The sequence below is a fragment of the Spermophilus citellus genome (assembly GCF_964194105.1).
Source record: "Spermophilus citellus genome assembly, chromosome: 9".
Lineage (NCBI taxonomy): Eukaryota > Metazoa > Chordata > Mammalia > Rodentia > Sciuridae > Spermophilus > Spermophilus citellus.
In genome coordinates this window covers 128,702,626-128,724,479 of record NC_138191.1, presented here as the reverse complement: position 1 = coordinate 128,724,479, position 21,854 = coordinate 128,702,626, and the positions used below count along the sequence as shown (strand labels likewise).

The 21,854-nt window shown below is 51.5% G+C and overlaps 1 protein-coding gene across 1 annotated transcript; it reads right to left on the bottom strand.

Moving 5' to 3' along the window:
• Positions 1-4: 4 nt before the first annotated feature.
• On the bottom strand, positions 5-20,717 carry CASP9 (caspase 9). The gene is made up of 9 exons (XM_081307331.1): positions 20,440-20,717; positions 16,971-17,322; positions 8,958-8,992; positions 7,991-8,167; positions 7,538-7,627; positions 6,395-6,542; positions 2,011-2,190; positions 1,354-1,463; positions 5-351 (listed from the first exon to the last, which is right to left on the bottom strand). Exons 1-9 carry the CDS (start codon positions 20,569-20,571, stop codon positions 262-264), a joined length of 1,314 nt encoding a protein of 437 aa, XP_081163457.1. The 5' UTR covers positions 20,572-20,717; the 3' UTR covers positions 5-261.
• Positions 20,718-21,854: the final 1,137 nt, after the last annotated feature.

Below are 21,854 nucleotides of genomic sequence, written 5' to 3'. Positions count from 1 at the left end.
CCCTGCTCCAGGGAGAACATGGGGTCGCAGATCCAGGAGTGGCCACTGATGAAGAGGTCCTGTGGGTCCATGACTTTCTGCTCCTTTCCACACAGTTGGCATCTGCCTCCAGACCAGAAGCTGCCCTCTGGGGTTGGGAAGGAGCAGGCCCTGCACAGGCCACAGAACCCTCAACTTGTAGGAGGCCGGGCCTCTCCACCTCCAGGACCGCAGCAGAAGGTCTTGGGATAACGATGAGGCAGGGTGAGCATCCCGGCCCCTTTAAGTTTTAAAGAAAAGTTTTTTCCGGAGGAAATTAAAACAACCAGGAATCTGTTTGTAAATTCCTCTCTCTGAAACAGCATTTGCCACCTGCAAGAAGGAAAGCACAGGGAGTCAGAGTTCAGTTCTCAGCTGAAGCCAGCCAGGCTGGGAGGCTAGCACCAAATGGGCCCGGGGTGTGTGGTGTGCAGAGCTGGGGCTGGACCGCCTCTCTACATTATTACTTTTTTTTTTTTTTTTTTTTGGCAACAGGGTCTAAGTTGCTGAAGCTGGCCTCGAGCTAGCCATTCTGCCACCTCAGCCTCCCTAGTCGCTGGGATTACAGGTGTGGCCACCACACCCAGCACTACTACAAGTTTAAAGAGCACAAAACTCAAAATTTCAAAACCCACAACTTCACAAAGTTCAAATCAGAACAAAAGCTTCACATGAAGAAAGGTCGAGAGAAGAGACTAGACCAGGAGTCCTGGTGGCCTCTGGGGGTCACCTACCCAGGGCTGTGGCGCCTACTCCCGGCACTGTGGGAGGTGGCTGCCTGCGGCCTTGGCTCTGCTCGGCTATGCTCAGGCCACAACCTCTCTCAGAAGCAAGCACGACCCCTTAAAGCCCCTTCTCATGGCGCAGAACACCAGGGCGGAGCAGGAGGGCCCAGAGGCAGCCACATACTCTGGGACCCTTGGAAGAAGCAGCTGCTCCAGATGGGGTTTCCAAGGAGCGGGCCGGGCCGAGCCTGTCAGGCCGCCCTGCCCTTCCCTGTCTGTCACTCCCTGGAGCCCTGGATGCACAGTAGGGGCATCCAGGGTCAAGAGTAAAAACTATGCCATGGGGGGAGGGGACAGGGGGCCCACAACCAGCCTTCACTGAGCCATCCACTGTGGCAACAAGGACAGCTATGTCAACGGGGACTCTCGGCCTGGGGCTCTGAGGGAGCGAGGGGGCGTGGCCCTTGCAGGCAGGCAGAATCAAAGCCCAAGGCTCAGAGGCACACAAGGCCACCTGTCCCTTGCCTTTGGTGTGGGCTTGGTGTGCTGCGCCCGCCCATGCCCATGCCCTGAGGAGGACATGTTGCCCTCCAAAGTGAAATGCACCCACCCTGAGCAGCAGGGACAGCAGGTCTTCAGAGTGAGCCCAGCACTCGAAGACGCTGTCCAGGGTCTCGATGTACCAGGAGCCGCTCGAGGTGTCCCTCCAGGAGACAAAACCTGCGGGAAGAGGAGACTGAGCTCCACTGGAGAGCTGCGGGGGCCACCTCCGGACTGGGGCCCATCTGCTTGTAGCGGAAGGAGCCACGTCCCCGTGGCCCTGTACACCGGTGACCTTACTTCAACCTCGTGATCACCTCCTGAGCCTGGCTGCGACTGTTTTCCCAGCAAGGAAACCGAGGCTCTGAGAGCCCAACAACACGTGGGAGAGAAGGACACGTCTCAGGCCTGCCTTCCTCCTGTGTGACAGGCTCCATGTGCTCCATGATGCGCCAGCTCCTTGGATGATCCCCAAGAACCCCAAGGTAGGATTACTATTCCCATTTTAAAGTGGAGGAGGCTGAGGCAGAGCTGGGGGAGAGTGAGGCAGAAGCACCCCAACCCAGTGGCTGTGCACCTCAGGCATCTCACCCACTTTGCCCTGAGCTGAGGCTCAGAGAAGTGAAGTAACTTGCTTGGGGTCACAGAAGCAGCAAGGTTCAGAACCAGGACCTCACAGCATGGCTGCCTGTGGGGCAGATGGGAAGACCCCCAGGGATGCGCTCACCAGGGAAGGTCGAATAGGACACAAGGATGTCACTGGGTGTGGGCAAACTCGACACTGCATCCAGCTCGTCAGAGGTCCTCGGGCCTTCCTGGAAGGGGACAGCGTCTGGCTCAGGGTTGCTGCCAGAGGCCCTGTCTCCAGGAGAAGCGTGGGCCACCATAAACCCATGGTCTTTCTGCTCTGCAGGAAGCAGAAACAAGCACTCATCACCAAGACACACAGAAGAAAAGCCCTGGCCCTGAAGGCTTCGCTGGTGAATTATACTGAACGTTTAAAGGGAAATTAACACCAATCCTCAAACTTTTCCAAAAAATTAAGAGGAAATACTCTCTAACTCATTCTCCAAGGCCAGCATTCCCCTGATATTAAAGCCAGGTGCTAAGATATGATGATATAACTGCAGTCCTTATGCACATTGCTGCAAAAGTCCTCAATAAAATAACTAGCAAGTCAAATTCAGCAGCACAGTAAACAGGTCACACACCATGGCCAAGGGGGAGTTACTCCTGGAATGCAAGGATGGCTCAGCACTGAGAACCAATCCGTGAAACCCAGCACACCAACAGAATGGAGAGAAACTACATGACCCTCTCCCGCGACACAGAAAAAAACATTTGATAAAACAAACAACCTTTCTTGATAAAAACACAACAAACTAAGGACAGACGGAAGCTACCTGAATATGATAAAAGCCATGTGAGATCAGCAGAATAAAGGAAAGGGACCCAGAGGGTGAGAAGATGGAAGCGGGGGAGTGACGTTAGCCAAATTACATTGTATTTTGTGCACACATATAATAACAAACCCCACCATTATGCACAAGTAATATACCAATTAAAAAGGTCTAAAAACAAAAAAGCCACATGTGAAAAACCCACAGTGAACATTGTACTCAATGGTGAAGACTGAAAGCTTTTCCTCCAAGGTCAGAAACAAGGCAGGAATTACTGCTTTTGCCATTGCTATGCAACATGGTACTAGAAACTCTAACCAGAGTAATTAGGCAAGAAAAGGAAAAGGCGTCCTGTGTACAAACTTCCTCTGTTCACAGAAGGCTTGATCTAATTAAGTAGAAAACCCTGAAGATTACACCAAGAAAACTGTTAGGACTGATAAAGATGAAATCAGCAAAGGAGCAGGGTACAAGTCAACACACACACACGTGCAGTGAACTATACACCAAATAATGAACAATCAGGGAAGAAAATTATGAAACCAATTCTAGCATCAAAACAAAAAGTTAGGAATTAACCAATGAAAACTACAAAACACTACTGAAATAAATTAAAAACAGGGCTGGGGCTATAGCTCAGTGGTAGAACGCTTGCCTCGAATGCATGAAGTACTGGGTTCAATTCTCACCACTACATATAAATAAATAAAAATAAAGGACCATTAACAACTGAAAAAAATTTAACTAAAAGAAATTAAAAACAACATAAATAAATAGAAATACTACCCATGGCTATGAGTTAGGGAACAGTATTGTTAGGACATCAATATGACTCAACACAGCTATAGATTAAATACAATTCCCGTCAAAATCCCAATGATTTTTTTTTGTTTGTTTTTTTGGTGGAGCTGGGGACTGAACCCAGGGCTGTGTGTATTCGAGGCAAGCATTCTACCAACTGAGCTCTATCCCCAGCCCCCAATGATGTTTTTTGCAGAAATAAAAAAACAAATTCTAAAATTCAAAAGAAATCTCAATGGATTCCAAAAAAGCCAAAACAATGTTGGAAAAATAAAAAAGAATAAAGCTGGAGAACTTCCTGACTTCAAAACTTACTACAAAACTAAAATAATCAAAACAGAGGGGTGCTGGCATAAAGACAGACACAGAGACCAGCAGACTAGAATGGAGCCTCAATGCAGTCCAATGATACTTCACAAGGGTGCCAAGACCTTTCAAGGGGGGAAGGACAATATTTAACAAACACTGCTAGGACAACTGGATAGCCACATGCAAAGGAATGAAGTTGGACCCTTCCTTAATACCATATACAAAAAATTAACTCAAATTGGATCAAGACCTAATTTTAAGACCTAAAAGTATAAAACTCTTAGAAGAAAACATAGGGCAAAATCTAGAACCATGAGCCAAGTAAACCATTTTTCTTTATAAAATATCTAACCTCAGGTATTCTATTATAGTACCAGAAAACTGACTAATATGTGGGAGAGACCATAAGGAGGACCAAAGGAGACAGGGATGAGCAGAGACTGTGTGAAAATGAAAGGACAAAGTGGGCTCAAAGACAGGGGTGTGTGGGAAAGGGGAGAGGCTGAGTCATACAGAAATGCCAGCTGCATCTCCACACACGTGTTGTCTTCACACTGCAAATCTGATGTGAAGGCCTGGCCTTCAGGGTTATGCACTGTAGGCACAGCTTGGTTCTTAGCCTCATTAACTCAAAACTCCCTATAGAGCAAGACTAATCCGCACAGAATAAACACACAGCAGGAGGAGGGCTCCCTCCACACACAACCCACAACCACAACTAGGTGGTACATGTGCCTTCTCTGCTTGGTGTCTGAACTCAAGAGGGGGTCACCCCAAAACTGACAGCTGGGCCTCTTCAAGGCAGCCACCTGGCTTTTATCACGTGGACCACACGTGCCGTGCTGTGTCACACTGACTCCACACCAAGTTACTGACTTCAAGGCCTGCTGTTCAGCCCTGGAGCTGTGCCACCTCTCAATGAAGGGGTGGATAACATTGTGGCATTTTAAAATTATCTTAAATTATAACTGAGTTCTAAAACAGCATTACGAAAGTCACCAAAATGCAGGGCAGAGTTTCTGACGCACATAAACAGGACACCCTGCAAGGAATGGGGACAGTTCTGCATTTCTGTTCTCGGCTGATGTGGCGCCACCGTGTGGCAGCAGCACTGAACACCAGGCAGCAGAGCGGATGGGGAGAAGGGGCAGAAAAGAAACTCCCCGGGGGCCTGTCCCGCTGCTGCTCCAGTGAGTTCTGCTTTGTTTTTGTGGTGGCTTTCGTGCTGTAGAGTCCCCTTGGGTGGGCTGGGCAGCTGTGTGGGATGATGGTGCCCACTTCTCTAACAGGTCCGGCAAAGGGACAAGGAAATGACAGGCCTTTCAACTGTCTCAACCCCTGGAGAGTCCAGGCAGAAGGGACACCTGGGACAGAATTTCTGGCGTTCCCCACTGTCACCACCATAACCAAGCCAGGAAAGCAGCACTCCTCTTTTGTCTTTTTAGTTTTAGTTTTTTTTTTTTTTTTGGTCTGTTTGTTTTGATTTTTGAGATGGGCCTCACTATATTGCCCAGGCTGGTTTCAAACTTCTGGGCCTCAAATGATCCTCCTGCCTTAGCCTTCCTCCTAAGTAGCAGGGACTACAGGTGCTGCCATCACACCCGGCTTCTTTTCTATATGAAAACCAGGAAATAAGCTAGGTGCAGTGGCACATGCCTATAATTCTAGGTACCTGGGAGGCTGAGGCAGGAGGATCACAAGTTGGAGGCCAGTATGGGAAATTAGTGAGAATCTGTCTCAAAATAAATTTTGGGGATGTAGCTTAGTAGTAGATCACCCCTGGACTTAATCCCGGATATGAAAGATAGAAGAAAGAAAGGGAGAGAGAGAGGGAGGGAGGGAGGAGTCGGAGCAGCAGCATACACCTGTAGTCCCAACTACTGGGGAGGCACAGGCAGAAGGATCACTTGAACATGTAAGTTCAAGACCAATCTAGCGAGATCCAGTCTTTAAAAATCAGGAAGTGGAGAGGGACCCAAGCTTGTTCTGTCTCTCTCTGTGACACTCTCGCCAGGCTGACATGCACCAAGACCCTCCCATGCACCACAGCCTGCCCTTCTTCACCTCCTGAACCTTGAGCTACACAAACCTCTGTCCTCTATAAATCACCCAGTGTGTGGTATTTGATTACGTAACAGAAAATGGAGTGAGACACAGCATAAAGCAAAACTACAAATAATCCTTTAGGTTTCTTAAATCACCAAGACCCGGATTCTGGGGAATCCCAATGGCTAGATTCTTCGGTTTCTCCCTGTCGTTCAGCTGTGGCCTCAGTCCCCCCCCACAGTGGAAACGAAGGTCAGAGGAAAGACAACCAGGAAAACAGAAAGACAGTTTTCCACTCTCTCCACTGCTTTTGTTTTTACCAAAATTCTGAAGTTGCCAAAGTCACAAGAGCCTGTGACGCTACTGCAGTGTAAAATGAAGACCACCCTGTTCAGAGCAGACAAGCCTGGGCCTCCTCTGGACAGGTGAAGCACGGCCACCCTGCAGCAGGGACCGTGCCTGGTACCTCTGATTGCCTGGAGCGGCCCTGTGGACACAGGAGGTGCTGCTGGGGATGGGAGGGGCAGAGGCTCCTTCCCCATCAGGGCTGCTTACCCCCACCACAGGCCTGGATGAAAAAGAGCTTGGGCTTCCCCCCCAGGCTGGGGCAGCTGGTCCCATTGAAGATGTTCACAATCTTCTCAACGGACACAGAACATCCATCTGTGCCGTAGACAGCACCCGGAAACTGGAGGTGGCTGGCCTAGAAGACCAAGGACCCTGGTTAAAACCAAGTCACCACGGCAGAAATCCAGTGGCCTTTCCAGAGGCTTTGTGGGGGCCACACACTCAGAAGTTCCCCCTGGGGCTCTGGACTGACTGTGACAGAGCAAGTTGATCCTGGAAGGACCCTGAGCACCATCTGTCCCTGGACAGGCCAGCTATCAAGAGTGCTGGCCAGCTGCCGCTAGATCAGAAGCCCCCCCAAGTGTGATCCCTGGACCAGCGGCATCCTCATCACTCAGAACATTCAGGAAATGCAGATCCCTGTCCCCGCCCAGTCATCCTCCCAAGGGTCTGAGCAGTCAGAGCTGCTGCTCCAGGGCTCTTCCTGTGCACAGAATCACATGGCCACCTGTCAAAGCTCTGGACACAGGTCCACATGGGGCCTGAGACTTCTCATGAGGGCTCAGGGGACACCCCTGCTGCCACACTGTGAGTGAAAGGCCCAAAAGGTAGCGCCTGCTGGCGACAGGCCAGAGTTCCGCTCTGGGAGGATGGCAGGCTGGCAGGCCAGACCGTGATGGTTTCCAAGAAGGGGAAATCCTGATTTTTATGTGTTCTGAAAACACACTGAAGGCCACAGGGGTGACTGCTGGGCTGTCCAACCCCCAGAATAAAAGATGAGGACTCCAAGGCCCGGGCAGGGGCGGGGCTTGGCCACAGTGAGTCAGCACATCACTGACCAAGCCCTAAGCGTGTCCCGGGGCCTGAGGATTTGAGAGCCGCACACAGCTTCGCCCAGAACCGGGTGGAAGCTTCCAGAGTACAGCTCACCCCTCCCTCGTGTCCTGCGGGCTTCTCTCAGGAGGCTGCCCACCCGGGGCCCCCTGGGAGAACAGCAAGAGGTGGACAGGGCTGCAGGGTTCTTCACAAAGCTGAGGGTGCAGTGGACATGAGGGACAAGAGTCCTGCAGGGCCTCTCGCCCAGCTTCGCCTGTGCCTGACAGGGAGCAGGGTCGGGGAGAGGCCTCCTACCTGACAGCCGTGGGAGAGGATGACCACAGCACAGCAGTCCAGGGCACGGTGGTCCCGCTGCGCCAGCTCTACCAAAGCCTGGACCATCTTCTACAAGGGAAGGCTGCAGGTGAGCCAGAGCACTGGCCATCAGGCCACCCGCCTGCCGCAGAAGACAGGGCCCAGCATTCGCCCTGCCTCCAAGGGCCAATTCTTGTAATCCCACAGGCACCTTCTTGTAATCCCACAGCAGCCCCCCAGGGGACTCTTCTGGCCTTCTAGACAGGGACACTAAGGCACGTGTCACATGCAGGCAGCAGGCCTCATGCCCTCCTGAGTGTCACCCTGGGCCACACCCCATGGTCCTACAGGGGCAGTGCTCATCTGGGAAGTCCCCAGCTTGCTCCCAGGGTCCCCTACAAAGCGCTGCCCACTCGCCTCGGCTCCCCCACATGCGGTGACAGGTGACTGTACCTTGGCAGTCAGGTTGCACGTCACCTCCACGGTGAAATGCAGCGAGCGGAAGCGGTGCTGCATCTTTTCACAGTCCACGTTGGAGCCCAGGCGCGTGCTGAGCCCCGATGCGCGGGAGAAGCTCACGTTGTTGATGATGAGGCAGTGGCCGCAGGGGTCCGCGCGCAGGACATACGCCTGCCCCAGGGACAGGGGACAGGACCAATGTGAGCGGGGCTGTCCCACTTCCTGGAGGAGGTGACCCTGCTTCTCACTCAGGGGCTGACAGCTGAGAGGTGGGAGAAGCATGGGGATCCCTTCCACTGCAGGCCCCACCTGGGACTCCAGGACACAGAGGGACCCAGGGAGCCGCAGGGCGGGCACTGGCTGCCCCTCTACCGAGAGACACAGGCTCCCGACTCTGTGCTCAGGGACGGAGCAGCTGGCTTAGAAAGCCTGTGACCCACTGGTGCCACACACCAGTCGGTGGCTCTTACCCAGGTGCACCTGGCGGGCATGAGGCAGCTCTGTCCGCAGACTTCGCCCAGGTCTGGCCCCAGAGGCGGAGGCCACCTCCCCCGACCCAGCCCCCGCGACCCTCCCACAGCTGCCTCTTCCTGCTCTGGGACTTGCTGCCCTTTATTTGCGCCTTCCCTTGCCGAGCTTCCCTCCCCGACCAGACTGAGGGCTCCCTGTGGCCTCCATCCCAGGGCAGCGCCCAGGAGCCACCCAACAATACACAGGTGGGGACAAGAGCTCGAGTGTCCTGGCATGGAACAGCACCACGGCCGGTGCTGACGACATCCCGTTAGGTGGGACCTGATTCTACCGCTGGGGTGAAGCAGGCCCGCTCGATGGCTTCAGTGAGCACCAAGCCCAGGTCAGAACCTCGTTCCCCAACTGGGCTGGGTCCCCAGGACTCCTGACGGCTGCAGGGAAGGGGCGAGGCTGATGAGAGGGACAGGCCCCTAGTCTCATGGAGACTCACCAAATCTGCGTTTCCCCTCGACGGCTGCTGAGCATCTGGAGAGACAGACAGAAAGAGAAACGTGAGTGTTGGGGCCCCAGGGAAAGGCCAAGGGACCACGCCGGGACTCGGGACCCCGCGCTCTGCTGGTGATGGGATCAAGTGGCACAGCCACCGTGGAGAACTGAGTGGAAGTTTCTAACAAAGTCGAACACACACAGACCCTGAGCCTCTGGCCACATCTCCAAGAGGCCTCCTCATAAAGCCCCTGAGCGAAGCTACCAACCCAACAACAGGCTGATGGACACACAAACTGACAAGCAGCCACACAGCCCACCACAGAACGGGCTACCACACACGCGGTGCCACAGGCGGCCTTAAAACAGGCGCTGCGTCAGAACACCAGACGCTGAGGACTGTAGACGGGGCTCCACTTACGTGAAATCCCAAAACAGAAAGGGTCAGAGACGTTCCAGGCAGCAGATGCCCATGGTCTGTGGGGTCCGCGGCCTAGCACACAGTGGGTCCTCCAGAAATATTTGTGGAAGGAGAATCAATGAGTGAAGATGACTCTATAATTTCAATTAGCAAGAATTCAAGTGACCGCCAGCCTGTAAAGCTCTGAGACATTCTTTCCTTTTGAAGCAAGGAGGCCACAGTGCTGCCTGGGGTGACAGTGGTGCCCTGCTGTGTTCTGGCCAAGGTGCCACTTATGGCTCAGGGCTCCCACCAGGACCCTGATGGGAACTACACCCTTGCCCTTTTAAATGCACTTTATAAATTAGAAATGGCCTGATCTAGCCCAAGGACTCCTGTTAGTCTGCAGGCTTCATTCTGAGAATGTTTGCTCATTCCCAAATTTCCACTCACCCCCAAAAATATAACCATTATCCACTATCAAATAGTTCACTGGTTCCGAATGGGGCTCACAGGCTGCAGGCGCTGGAAGGAGCAATTCAACTCACACACCAGGGGAAAGTGGGAGGGGCCAGCAGCAACAGGGACCTGTGCACAAGAGCAGCTTCTCTTTTTTTTTTTTTTTTTTTTTTTAAGATAGAGTGAGAGAGGGAGAGAGAGAGAGAGAATTTTAATATTTATTTATTTTTTTTTTTTTTAGTTTTTTTTGGCGGACACAACATCTTTGTTTGTATGTGGTGCTGAGGATCGAACCCGGGCCGCACGCATGCCAGGCAAGCGCGCTACCGCTTGAGCCACATCTCCAGCCCAAGAGCAGCTTCTCTAAACTTGTTCCGTGGACGTGGGGAGAATGCACTCCCATGGCTAAGTGTAAAGTGTATGCACAAAAGAACCAGTCTGATGGCCCGAGTCATTGGCACACACCCATGTCTCCAGTAAAAAGGGGAGTATCCAAGCCGGTCAGCGGCTTCCCTTCCCTCTCTTTTTTCCTTCTCTTCTTCCTTTCTCTCCCTCCCTCCCTCCCTCCCTTCCTTCCTTCCTTTCTCTTTTCAGTACTGAGGACTGAACTCAGGGGATTCTCTACCACTGAGCCACACTCCAGATTTTTCCTTTTTTACTTGGAGACAGGGTCTCGCTGAGTTGCCCAATGGCCTCAAACTCACGATCCTCCTGCTTCCGACTCTCCAGTAGCTGGGGTTACAGGTGTGCACCATGGCACCCAGCTACCATTTCCAACTTAAAACTTGAGCTGTGACTGTGGGAGACCAACCTTACGGGTGACTGAGTTACACTCCCCAGCTGGGTGCTGAGGCGCTCAGTCACAGAAATGGGTGTGTCTTCCTACAGCCCCATGGGTGGAGCTACGCTCACCTCTTCCTTTGTAATATAACCCCTTGCCCTGTTTAGGATAGAATCTTCCATGGAAGTGCCTTGTGTGTGTCCCCTCCTCTTACTGTACCCTTGGGTGTGGCCTACCCAGGTGTCAGTCAACCTGCTGACAGTGGACATCATGAAGATAGACTCAGCCCCCTGAAACCTGACCCCTTGCCTCATTTGAATAGCTTCTCCTCAATAAAAGGGGTCAGCGCGTGCTCTTGCTCTCTCTCTTTCTGTGGACCCTTAAGGTCAGAGGAGCCGTCACAGCAACCCCAAAGAAAAAGGTATTTGTGTCTCTTGGTGGTTATTTCGTGCAGCCCAGTTAGCCCAGTTTAACTAGAGTGACCCCTGAGCCTTTTAGTCGGGAGAACAGAAAACCGGCATGTGACTGCTCCTCTCTGCTACCCAGGGAAGGAAGGGGAGGTGCAGAACTAGCCCCTCAGCAGCCCTGGCAATTCAGAAATCAGAGGCAGCGAGCTGACCGACTGGATCCAGGCTCAGGCAGTGTGAGGCCCTGGGTGAAGTCCTTTCCCAGGGCTGCCTCACTCACCCTCGGAGCTGTGCTTCCAACAAGGAAGTGCTGTCATTTGTCCCTTTGAGCCAGAGGGAATCAGAGGCTCAGAGGGCCTGAGTGGCCATAAGAGGAGAGAACAGCCACCAGCCAGGTGAGGGGCCAGGTAGCGTGAACAGCCAACTTCTACTTTCAAGAAAATTCCAACCCAGGTAGGGCACGGGCAGAGAAAGTCATGGTGGTGATTAATTTTTGTGTCAACTTGACTGGGCAACAAGGTGCCCAGGTATCTGGTTAGCCATTACCTGTGGGTGTGTCTGTGATGAGCTTCTGGAGGAGACGGTTGGCTCAGTGGACTGGGCAGAGCAGGGGCCCCGCTCAGCATGGCAGGCCTCCCCCACTCCCCCAGGGGCCTGAGAAGAACAAAAAAGCGGAGGAAGGGAAATTCGCTCTCTCTGCCTGACGCTGGAGCGTCAGACTGGGACTGACACTTGAGTGCGCCTGGTTCTCAGGCCTTTGGACTCGAACCAGAGTTACATGAACCAGGATTGCAGAGCTGGGTCTGCAGCCTGGGGACAGCAGGTCGTGGACTTCTCAGCCTCCATAATCACAAGAGCCAATTCCTTATGATAAGTTTCTTTCTAGATGCGTATTTACACAGAGACTGTTGATCCTGTTTCTCAGAAGAACCCGGCCTGATACAGCCACCAACAGCTCTCCCAGCTCCCTACTGCAGGAGACCCTGGCCAGGACAAGCAGCCACACATGAGCCATCAAATTTTTTTTTTAATATTTATTTTTTAGTTGTAGTTGGACATAATACTTTTATTTCACTTATTTATTTTTATGTGGTGCTGAGGATGGAATCCAGGGTCTCGTGCATGCAAGGCAAGTACTCTACTGCTGAGCCACAACCCCAGCACCCGCCACCGATCCATCCCATTTTAAAAGCTCATTCCATTCTGAAGCAAACGCATTTCCCCCCAGTGTACAGAGACAAAGCCACGTGCTCTGGTGGCACACAAACGGAGACAAGAAAGAAGATGAGCCATTTGTTCTTTGAGGCAGTAGATGGAGTGAGTGAGATCTTGGAGCCAAGGTTCAAATCCTAGCCCTGCCACTTATCTGCTGCATGACCCTGGGCAAGTTGCTCAGAGTCTCTGAGCCTCTGTTCCCCCATCTGTATCCCAGGATGAGAGAAGCAACTGCCAGCATCAGGGTTGTGGTGAGTTCCCAGTTGATGGGCACATCAGTCCTGCCATAATCGACAGCTCAGTAACACTGAGTGTGGCCATTTTTGTTTTTATTTACACTCCTGCTCCAGAGCAGCAGGGGTACTAACCAGCACCCTGATATTTTGGGCTGGGTTACTCTATTCTGTATGGCTGTCCCATGTGTCATGGGATGTACAGCCACATCCACAACCTGTACCCACCAGATGCCAGCAGCACCCACTCACCTTCAGCTGTAATGACCAGATGTACCTCTAGGCACTGCCAAACATCCCTGGGGAGGGGGACAAAATAAAAATTGCTCTTTGCTCAGACACACTGACCTTCCTATAGCACCCTTCCCAGGCCGACTCAGCAAAGGCCCTGTGAAGTCCTGCCAGTGGCCCTGCTGCCATAGCCCAGATGTTCCTACCCTCGATTGCAGAATGAAATCCACCTAAGGAAACCCTGGATAGTGCCCATGACCTCATGCCCAGCACCTAAAAAGGACAACTGACAAGCACCAGAAGTCAGAGCCCAGTGCTGCACTGGAGCCCTTATGTGACCTGCTCTCAGAGGCCCTTCTTCCCCTACAAACTGGAGGTGATAACAGGGGCTTCCCTGCCCGCCACTACCCGGCATCGTTTGTTTGTTTACTTCTTGAGGTTTTTAGTGTCTGGGGCTTTTGTTTTTTTGGTACTGGGGATGGAAACCTAGTGTTCTACCACTGAGTTACATCCCAGCCCTTTTTATTTTATCTTTTTTTTTTTTCATTACAATTCTTATTACACATATAAAGCACAATTTTTCATATCTCTGTATATAACGTGTGTTCCTTTTTATTTTATCTTGACACAAGATCTCACTTAGTTGCCCAGACTGGCCTCCAACTTATGATCCTCCTGCCTCAGCCTCTGAGTTGTGGGATTACAGGAGTGTGCACCACCGCATATGGCCATGGTACAGTTTAGACCACCTAGAAAAAAACAGCATGCACAGTAAAGTGATATTCATATTTAAGGTGATCCTATTATCACTAGTATCATCCATCTACCCTTAGGACAGCACACTTCAAGTCCAGACCGTTGGTCCTAAATGACTCAAACGGACACTTCTCAGAACCAGACGGCAACATGGGAACTTTGTATTTTACCTGCCTCTTCCCTAGCCGGGCAATAATGCATAAGAACAATTCCAGGGGCTGGGGATGTGGCTCAAGCAGTAGCGCGCTCGCCTGGCATGCGTGCGGCCCGGGTTCGATCCTCAGCACCACATACCAACAAAGATGTTGTGTCCGCCGAGAACTAAAAAAAAATATTAAAAAAAAAAATTCTCTCTCTCTCTCTCTCACTCTCCCTCCTCTCTCACTCTCTCTTTAAAAAAAAAAAAAAGAAATTGAGTGCCACAGGGTTTAATATTCAGCACTGAAAACAAACAACAACAAAAAAAACAAACAAGCAAACAAAACAACAAAGCAAAGCAAAAATACTCTAAAAAAAAAAAAAAAAGAACAATTCCAGCACCTCTCTTCCTCATGTTGTTGGCTGCTCTGCTTTAGCAGGCTGTCTGAAGTCACAGTCATCAGGACAGACAGCACTTCTCATACGGCTCACAGGAAAACGTGTAAGGCATCAAAAAGGGCGGTCACTGTTGGCAAGGACGCGGAGGAAGGATCACCTCTACCCTCACTTCACGAGATTATAAAACACATATTTGAAAGCCAAGCTGGTAGCATCTATCAGAGGGATAACCACGATTTCTTTTGAAGATATACGTTGTTGTGGGCCAGACTCCATTTTACCCTGAGACTCTTTATCATGTACAAAAGGCTTCTCCCATGGGAAAGCCCACCTCTGTTCCCACTAATAGTCACCTAGCGGAGCAGACTTGGCAACACAAAATAGCAATTCTTATACAATGTGAAATTGTTCTCTTTGGTTTCCATTTTTTTAGGAGAGAGTGAGAGAGAGAGAGAGAGAGAGAGAGAGAGAGAGAGAGAATTTTTAATATTTATTTTTTAGTTCTCCGCAGACACAACATCTTTGTTGGTATGTGGTGCTGAGGATCGAACCCGGGCCGCACGCATGCCAGGCGAGCGCGCTACCGCTTGAGCCACATCCCCAGCCCCTCGTTTCCATTTTTCTTGGGCAACGTACCTTTTCAAGATTGACTGTCTAGACATTAGTAACCATTCTCTAACATGCACTGAACTAGGGTCATTTTGACCCTCTTCCCTTCTGCTGGCTTGCTGCCATGCCAACCTGGAAAGTCCTGTGGGAAATACCAACGTACCCATTGCATCGTCTCGCTAACTGCCCAGCTCAGCTTCTGTACCTGCTTGCTTGCAGATACGGCAACCCGGATGTGGTTTTTGCCTTTAACTATCCTAAAATGCTCAGGCTCGGGACTGTTCCTTGCAGAGACACTTATGGGTCTTGTGGGGGAGCAGTCATGGCCAGGCAGCTAAATAAAGACTCTTCAATTTGGATAAAACTGGGACTTCATGTGTTTTCTGAGCAACGCCCCACAACAACGTCCCCTGTCAGAGAGAGACGTGTGCCAGGAGGGGGGGACAAATGACACACAGCGGCCCACACGAAGCTGCAGGAGTTGAGTACTTAGCACAGAACAAACTGGTCAATCCACAGCCCTGCTTTGGTGGCACCTAAGGTCTGAAAAGGTAGCTATCTCAGGACGCCTGGTTTGACCTTAGCCCTATAATCTATTCCTCTAACAGCAAGAGAAAGAGATATATATAGTCAAGGGAGGACAAAGGTATGTTTGCTCAGAAGGGCACACCGCCTAGACCTCTTAACACCACCCTGTGCAGCACAGAGCAGTGATTCCCAGACCTGGGAAAGCCTGGTGCTGGAGATGGAGCCCACCCACCATAAACTCTGCAAAACCAGTTCCAATTAGGACCTGTCAGCCAGGCCAAGACACCAAGAGATGCCCTCGGTTGAGGTCAACCCCAAGCCCAGAGGTGACACCTGGGCAGGATCTAACAAACTCCCTCCTTCCCCAATAAAAGTTGGGACACCAGGAAGTGAGCTGTCACTCTCCTCTGAGTGCACCTACCCTCTCCCTGGGTGATTTTCCCCATCCTCTTCCTCTTTTAATAAACTGCACTATTCTTTGATCAAGTCTTGGGTCTTGCTTGAAATCCTCTCACACAGACACTGAGCTGAGAATACAGCGTGACCTCAAGTGTTATCTTATCTCCGCTTATCTCCGCTGCCAGGGCTAGAGAGCAGTGCAGGCAGAGCAGGGTGGCCTGGGCAGCAATCCATTTCATTTCCATTTCCACTTCACACCAGCTGTGCGATTTGGGGACAATCATTTCCAAGTCTGTAACTTACTTTGTTCAACAGTAAAATAGGAGAACCATAGCACCTGCTTCACCCGAGTTGGAAAGATTAAATTAAATCATGCAAGCACCTGGCAGACAGCAAGCAGTGGATGACCTAACCCTACTGTTGTTACTAGCTCAATGCCACACAGGGGTCCCTTAGGCAGTCACAGAAGAGGAAGCACATGCCAGGTGAGATTGTGCACACTGTAATCACACAAGGCTGAGGCAGAGGATCCTAAGTTCAAGGCCAATCTGGGACACTTAGTGAGACCCTGTCTCAAAATAAAGTATAAAATGGGCTAGAGAAATAGCTCTGTGGTAGAGTGCCTGGAGGTAGGGGTGGGGGACATGAAATATCCCTGGAGGTAAAGCCCTAACTGACAATAAACCACCAACAGGAGGTTAGATAAACCCTAAGCTGTTCAGAATAGGAGTTGACACCACCCGCATGGAATGAAGTATTGACCGCACAGCACAGTGACTGGATCCCACAGATATGACAGGAAGAAGCCAGAGACTCCAGACTCACACATGGGATGTCACTCACATTGCACTTCAAGCAAAAGGGATCAGTGATGACAGAGACTGGAACAAATGACTACCTTAGACTGAGAAGGGGGACAAACGGAAAGAGTCTCCTAAGACACTGGAATATTCTGTACCATGACGAACTGGTCAGTGGTTACCTGTGTGGAGAGAATCATCCAGCTGCACTCCGGGGATTTATGCATGTTACTGGATGTAACCTTGTGACTTCAGGCAAATATTTCACCTCCCTGGACCTGGCTTCATTCCTGTCACTCAGGACAGACAGCACTAAATACTGCCTTTTAGGGCTGCTGTGAGGGAAGGAGGTCAGGGTGTACGCCACGCTAGGCTGACCCCCTTCTGCCACAAGCCATGGGCTAGTCCAAGCTACTCACCACGACCCAAAGGCAAATCCAGAACAGCTGGGCTTCAACACTCTGATCAAAACCAGGGACACCCAAAATAAACTTCAGCACCTGCCAAAATTATGTCTCTGAAAACCTACGAGAATGTTCCACCTATCAGCACTCAGTAAGGCAACACCATGATTGAATTCTGAACCTCAGCCTACCTAGCCGTACCCAGTCACCAGTGACCACGCATCATGCCCACCCACCAACCACCCTCTCAGTACTCACGGGCATCCCTGAATTCTCCAGAACCAACGTCCACTGGCCTGAGAACTTCTGGCCTGAGCTTAGCTGGCAGGAGCTCCCTGGGCCCCAGCACCACCGGGGTGAGTTTTCCTGAGGCTGGCTTCACTGGATCCAGCATCATCAAACGCAGCTCCTCTGGCACAAGGTCCAGGGATCTGACGGCCTCAGGATCCCGCTTTACCGCTTGCTGACTTGTCCGCAGCAATGAAGCCAGTGTGTCCTGGCCCGTGTCCTCTAAGCAGGAGATGAACAAAGGAAGGGCCTGCCTCCCTCGGGTTTCAAGATCTATGACCAGCTGCCGGGCCTGATCCCGGCGAGACCCAGAGCCTGCCAGCTGTTGGAGAGAAAGATCACACATACGTTACCTCAGGCACCTTCATGTGGGCCTCACCTGTGCCCCATTTCCCACCTAGCAGAAGTCTATAGACAACCAGGCCACCAGGCAGAAACTGAGCTGCACGTGAGCCCACGCTCCTCTGCAGCCTTTGCTCATCTGGTCACGTAGCATCTCAGAGGCACATGCTATGTGCCCAGCATGGTGCTACGTGCTAAAAGCACAGCAGGGACAGGGTCAGTCCTCAGGTGCAAACATCTAGTGGGGGTACAGGGAGGAAAAGCACCGGTGACACAGCAAGGGAAAGCCCACGAGGCTGTCAGGGTACAACCGCCAGCCAACTCAGCCCTGGGGGCTGGAAAGGCCCCAGGATGGGAAGGCTTAGCCGAGACCCCAGGGAAGATGAAGAATGAACGGTGAACTACAGAAACCGAAGGGAGGAGGTGGGTAGTGGTGAGGGATGAGACCTTTGTGTGGCCAGGCCTAGAACTCATTCTGAGAGCTGTGAGGAGCAACCAAAGCGACAGAGTGAGATCTGACTTTTGAAAAGTCACCTGCGGACAGGGAGGACAACGGAAAGGAGTGAGCCACAGCCACACCGGGAGGTGCCAGAAATGGCTAGAATGGAGAGAAATGAGGACAGATCAGGAGGGAGAAGCCACAGGACATAGGTACTGACTGGGTGGGACTTGAGGACAGAATGATCAAGACTGACACAGAACAGGCGGAAGACAAGATACTGGTTATCTGCTGCCCTTTCTTGGAGACCTGACACTGGACAAGGTCTTCAGGATCCACAGGACAAAAATAGAGGTGGGACCTCAAGATCCACAGGGATATGACACCATCTCTACTGTAGCACTGTCCAAAGTAACTTTCCATGGAGCTGCAAATCTGCATCTGAGCTGTCTGACATGCCAGCTGTCAGTCACTTGTGGCTGTTGAGTGCCTGGGACAAACAGACGAGGAGCCCAACTTTTAATTTATTTCATTTTAGTTACTTAATATCCATTTAAATAGCCACATGTGGCCAATGGCTACTAAACTGAACAATAGCCCTACATGTTACTGGGAGGATAAGTGTCTCTGGCAAAATGGCTTCCTGCAAACAGACAGTGGTGTTGCGATTTCTCTGGGCACTAATGGTGATACTAGATGCATCATTTCATTTTCCCCCCTCAACCACTTCAAAGAGCTAAGTTACAACTTTTTCACCTTACTCGTGAGGGAAACTGAGTCACCAAAAGTTTTTTGTTTTAGTTTTTTTTTTTTGCTATTCACTAATACAGACTGAGCAACCCTAATCTGAAAATCAAAAACGCTCCAAAATCCTAAATATTTGGAGCACAAAAATGATACAAGTGGAAAAATTCACATTATGAAACTTTATTTCATGCACAAGATTACATAAAACATTATGTTAAAAATTATCTTTGGGGGAGAAGGACATGAATGTGTATTTTAAAGATAGTGGTTATTTTATTTCTTAAAGTGGGTAGTACATGGGTATTTATTCTATAATTTTTTTAATGAGCATGTTATTGGTGTATATTGAAAGTTTCATATACATAAGAAAATATATTTAATGTAATAATAATGACATAGTCAACAACAATAAAATTATTTAATTGTGCATCACTTTGGGAAAATAAATACCTTCAGGCAATGTGTATAAGGTATATATATGACACATAAATGAACTTCTTATTTAGAATTGGGTTCCATCCCCAAGGTACTTCATTATTTACATACAAGTATTTCAAAAATCTCCCAAAATCCAAAATCCAAAACATTTTGGTCCCAAGCATTTTGGATACAAGATATTGATTCAACCTGCACGTAACAAAGCCAGAATGGGGGTCCAGATTCATCTAGGTCCTAAGCCTGTGTGTTTATACCAGCCATACCAGTGGTGGCAAAACGGCCACCTGTGGTTACTTGAAAAAAATTTGAATTTGTTGCTAACATTTTAAGTCAAGGAAAAAATGACAGAAATTGAGATTCCCAGCCTCTCTCAAAATTTGAAAAAGGTAGCAACACTCAGCAGATGAGGCTGAGGGCAGAGGCTGTTCTAGTGTCCACCTGTGGGCCTTCCCTTTAGCTTGTGGTCCCTGTGCATGTGTCTGAAAGCAAGGACTATGGCCTTGAACCACTTTCACTGCCCAGTATGGACCACAGAACAGGTTCTCCTGATACTTCTTTTATTATTAACTGGTAATTACCCATATGACACTGGACCACTTTTTTTTTTTAAAGAGAGAGTGAGAGAGGAGAGAGGGAGAGAGACAGAGCGCTACGGCTTGAGCCACATCCCCAGCCCCGACACTGGACCACTTTATCCTATTAAAGATGCCTTCTCAGGACCAGGCCAAGCTCCTGGATGATGCAGAGGATGGAGCCTTGGCCTGTAAAGCAGCCCCTGGGGCACCAGCCAGGGGCCTCCAGCTGGCCATTCACACCCACCTCACCTCATGGTGGGAAATACTCCTTCCTGTATCTTTGCAGGCCTGTGGTGAGGCTCAAACTGGGCAAAGATGTGAAAGTGCTTGTTTAGAAAGCCTCAAGTTTGCCTTTATTAATCCATCCATCCCCCGCATCAGGGCCCGTCATTTTCAACACCTCTCACTTCATGCACGAGGTGGGTGAAGAGGGCACGGGCACTGTCTACGCCTGGCGCCGCCCCATTTCACACACCGTTTCGCTTCGTCCTCGGGCAATATCACTGCTGCCCCATTTCTCAGAGGATCTGACTCTCTCGGGGGACAGCAGTGGGCGTCCAGAACCTCAGTGCTACCGAATGAAAACACACAGCCTCCTCCTCACAAGACACGCGCGTGGTGGCAGCGCTGACCGTGCGGGGCGTCGAATCGCTTTAGCAGACCCGCAACCAGGGGGGCCTGGGATTCTCTGGTTCCGTTGCAGGATTTCGGGGTCTCCCCAAGAGGGATGGGCACCGTATGTGCAACGCGGAGAGAGGAGGGCGGGAGCGGGGCCTTTAGGCCAAGGGGTGGCTTCTACAGCCTTCTTGGCACATCCTCGAGGTTCCCACCAGAGACGTGAACGTCCACGCGCCGCGCAAGGAGCAGAGAACGCAGACGAGCAGGGACACACGCGTACCTGGATGTCCTCGATCATGTCGGGCGTGAAGAGCTCGCGACTCAGCAGAGCGTCCCAGAGCGGGGCCACCTGCAGCTCCCTCACCAAGCGCACCCGGCAGCGCCGCAGGAGCTGCCGGTCCGCTTCATCCATGGCCGGCAGAACGCTGAACCCGGGACCCTGCCAGCTTCCGGGTAGCGGGGCCGCGCCCCGCGCGCCGCAGGCCCCGCCGGCCCCGCCCCTCCATCGCCCCGCGCCCTCCGCAGGTCCCGCCCCCGCACCGCACCGCGTCCCGGGAGCCCGCCCCTAGGCCGAGCCACAGCTACTTCCAAGCCCACTTGGCTCCGCCCCCAGCCTACCGCCCCGCCCCACAACCCGACCCATGACGCTGCTCCGCCCTCGCCCCGCCCAGGACCTGCCCCCACGTCATTCTCCGCCCTTGAGCCTTAACCCCGCCCCCTGCGTGCGGTTACGTCACTTCCCCGCCCCCTGGAACCGCCCCCACACCAAGGCCGCCTACTTACCCTTGCCCCGCCCTCGGGTCAACCCCGAGGCCACTGCTCCGCCCCTGAGTCGGGGCTTCCCCTCCGGGGCCCTCCTGCGGCCCGCGCTGCCGCGTGCAGGTAACTGTAAGCGATTTTGCACCTTCTCCTCTCCCTGCCTTTGGCACGATGACCCTTTTTATAGAGACTCGGGCACTCACACGACTAGCAAAAGGGAAAGCCCGGCCTAGAGCCCTGTCTGTCCTGACGCGTTCAGCCCCGTCCAGCGTGAGGCTCCCCTCTAGCCGCCTGCCTCCGCTCCCATTCCTCCCGGAGACTCGGATCTGGCGCTTACCTTCCAAAGGCGTGTGTCTCATCCGACCAAGCCTACCTTACACAGTCTCCAAGCCCCCCTTCCCTCCCTCCCACCGTAGCACATCCCACCAAGAAAAAACACTGGCAGAAATCTAGTCTTCTGAACGATAATAGTTTTCTTGTGCTCATTTCTTCCTACTTTTCAAAACTAGTTCTGTTGAGCGTCTACTAAACGCCACCTTTGTACTACTCACTTTACAAGCTTTATATCACTTATCCCTGACTAAATCCTGCCAGAGAAAAAAATCTTTGCCTGATATACAGATGTAGACACTGGGGTTCAGGGAAGGGAAGTCAAAGACAGGCAGAGATATGCAGAACTCAAACCCTAACCTGACTCTCCACACACTTTCATCCCTACGGTATGGGGATTGAACGCAGGTCTACCACTGAGCTACATCCCCAGCCCTTTCTATTTTGAGATGGGGTTGTTGAATTGCTCAGGCTGGCCTCAAACTTGAGATCCCCCACAGCTTCCTGAGTCTCTGGAACTGCAGGCGTGCACCACTACACTGGACTTGACTCTACACATTTTTTTTGGAGGGGGGTACTGGGGCTTGAACTCAGGGGCACTCGACC

Bases quoted from the DNA above. Each gene is read 5' to 3' on its own strand.
- CASP9 (XM_081307331.1), bottom strand. From the start codon at position 20,571: ATGGATGAAGCGGACCGGCAGCTCCTGCGGCGCTGCCGGGTGCGCTTG. The intron at 8,168-8,957 runs GTGAGTCTCCAT...TCCCTGGGGCAG, and splicing joins CGAGGGGAAACGCAGATTTG to GCGTATGTCCTGCGCGCGGA. The intron at 2,191-6,394 runs GTAAGCAGCCCT...TGCTTCCTGCAG, and splicing joins CATCCAGGCCTGTGGTGGGG to AGCAGAAAGACCATGGGTTT.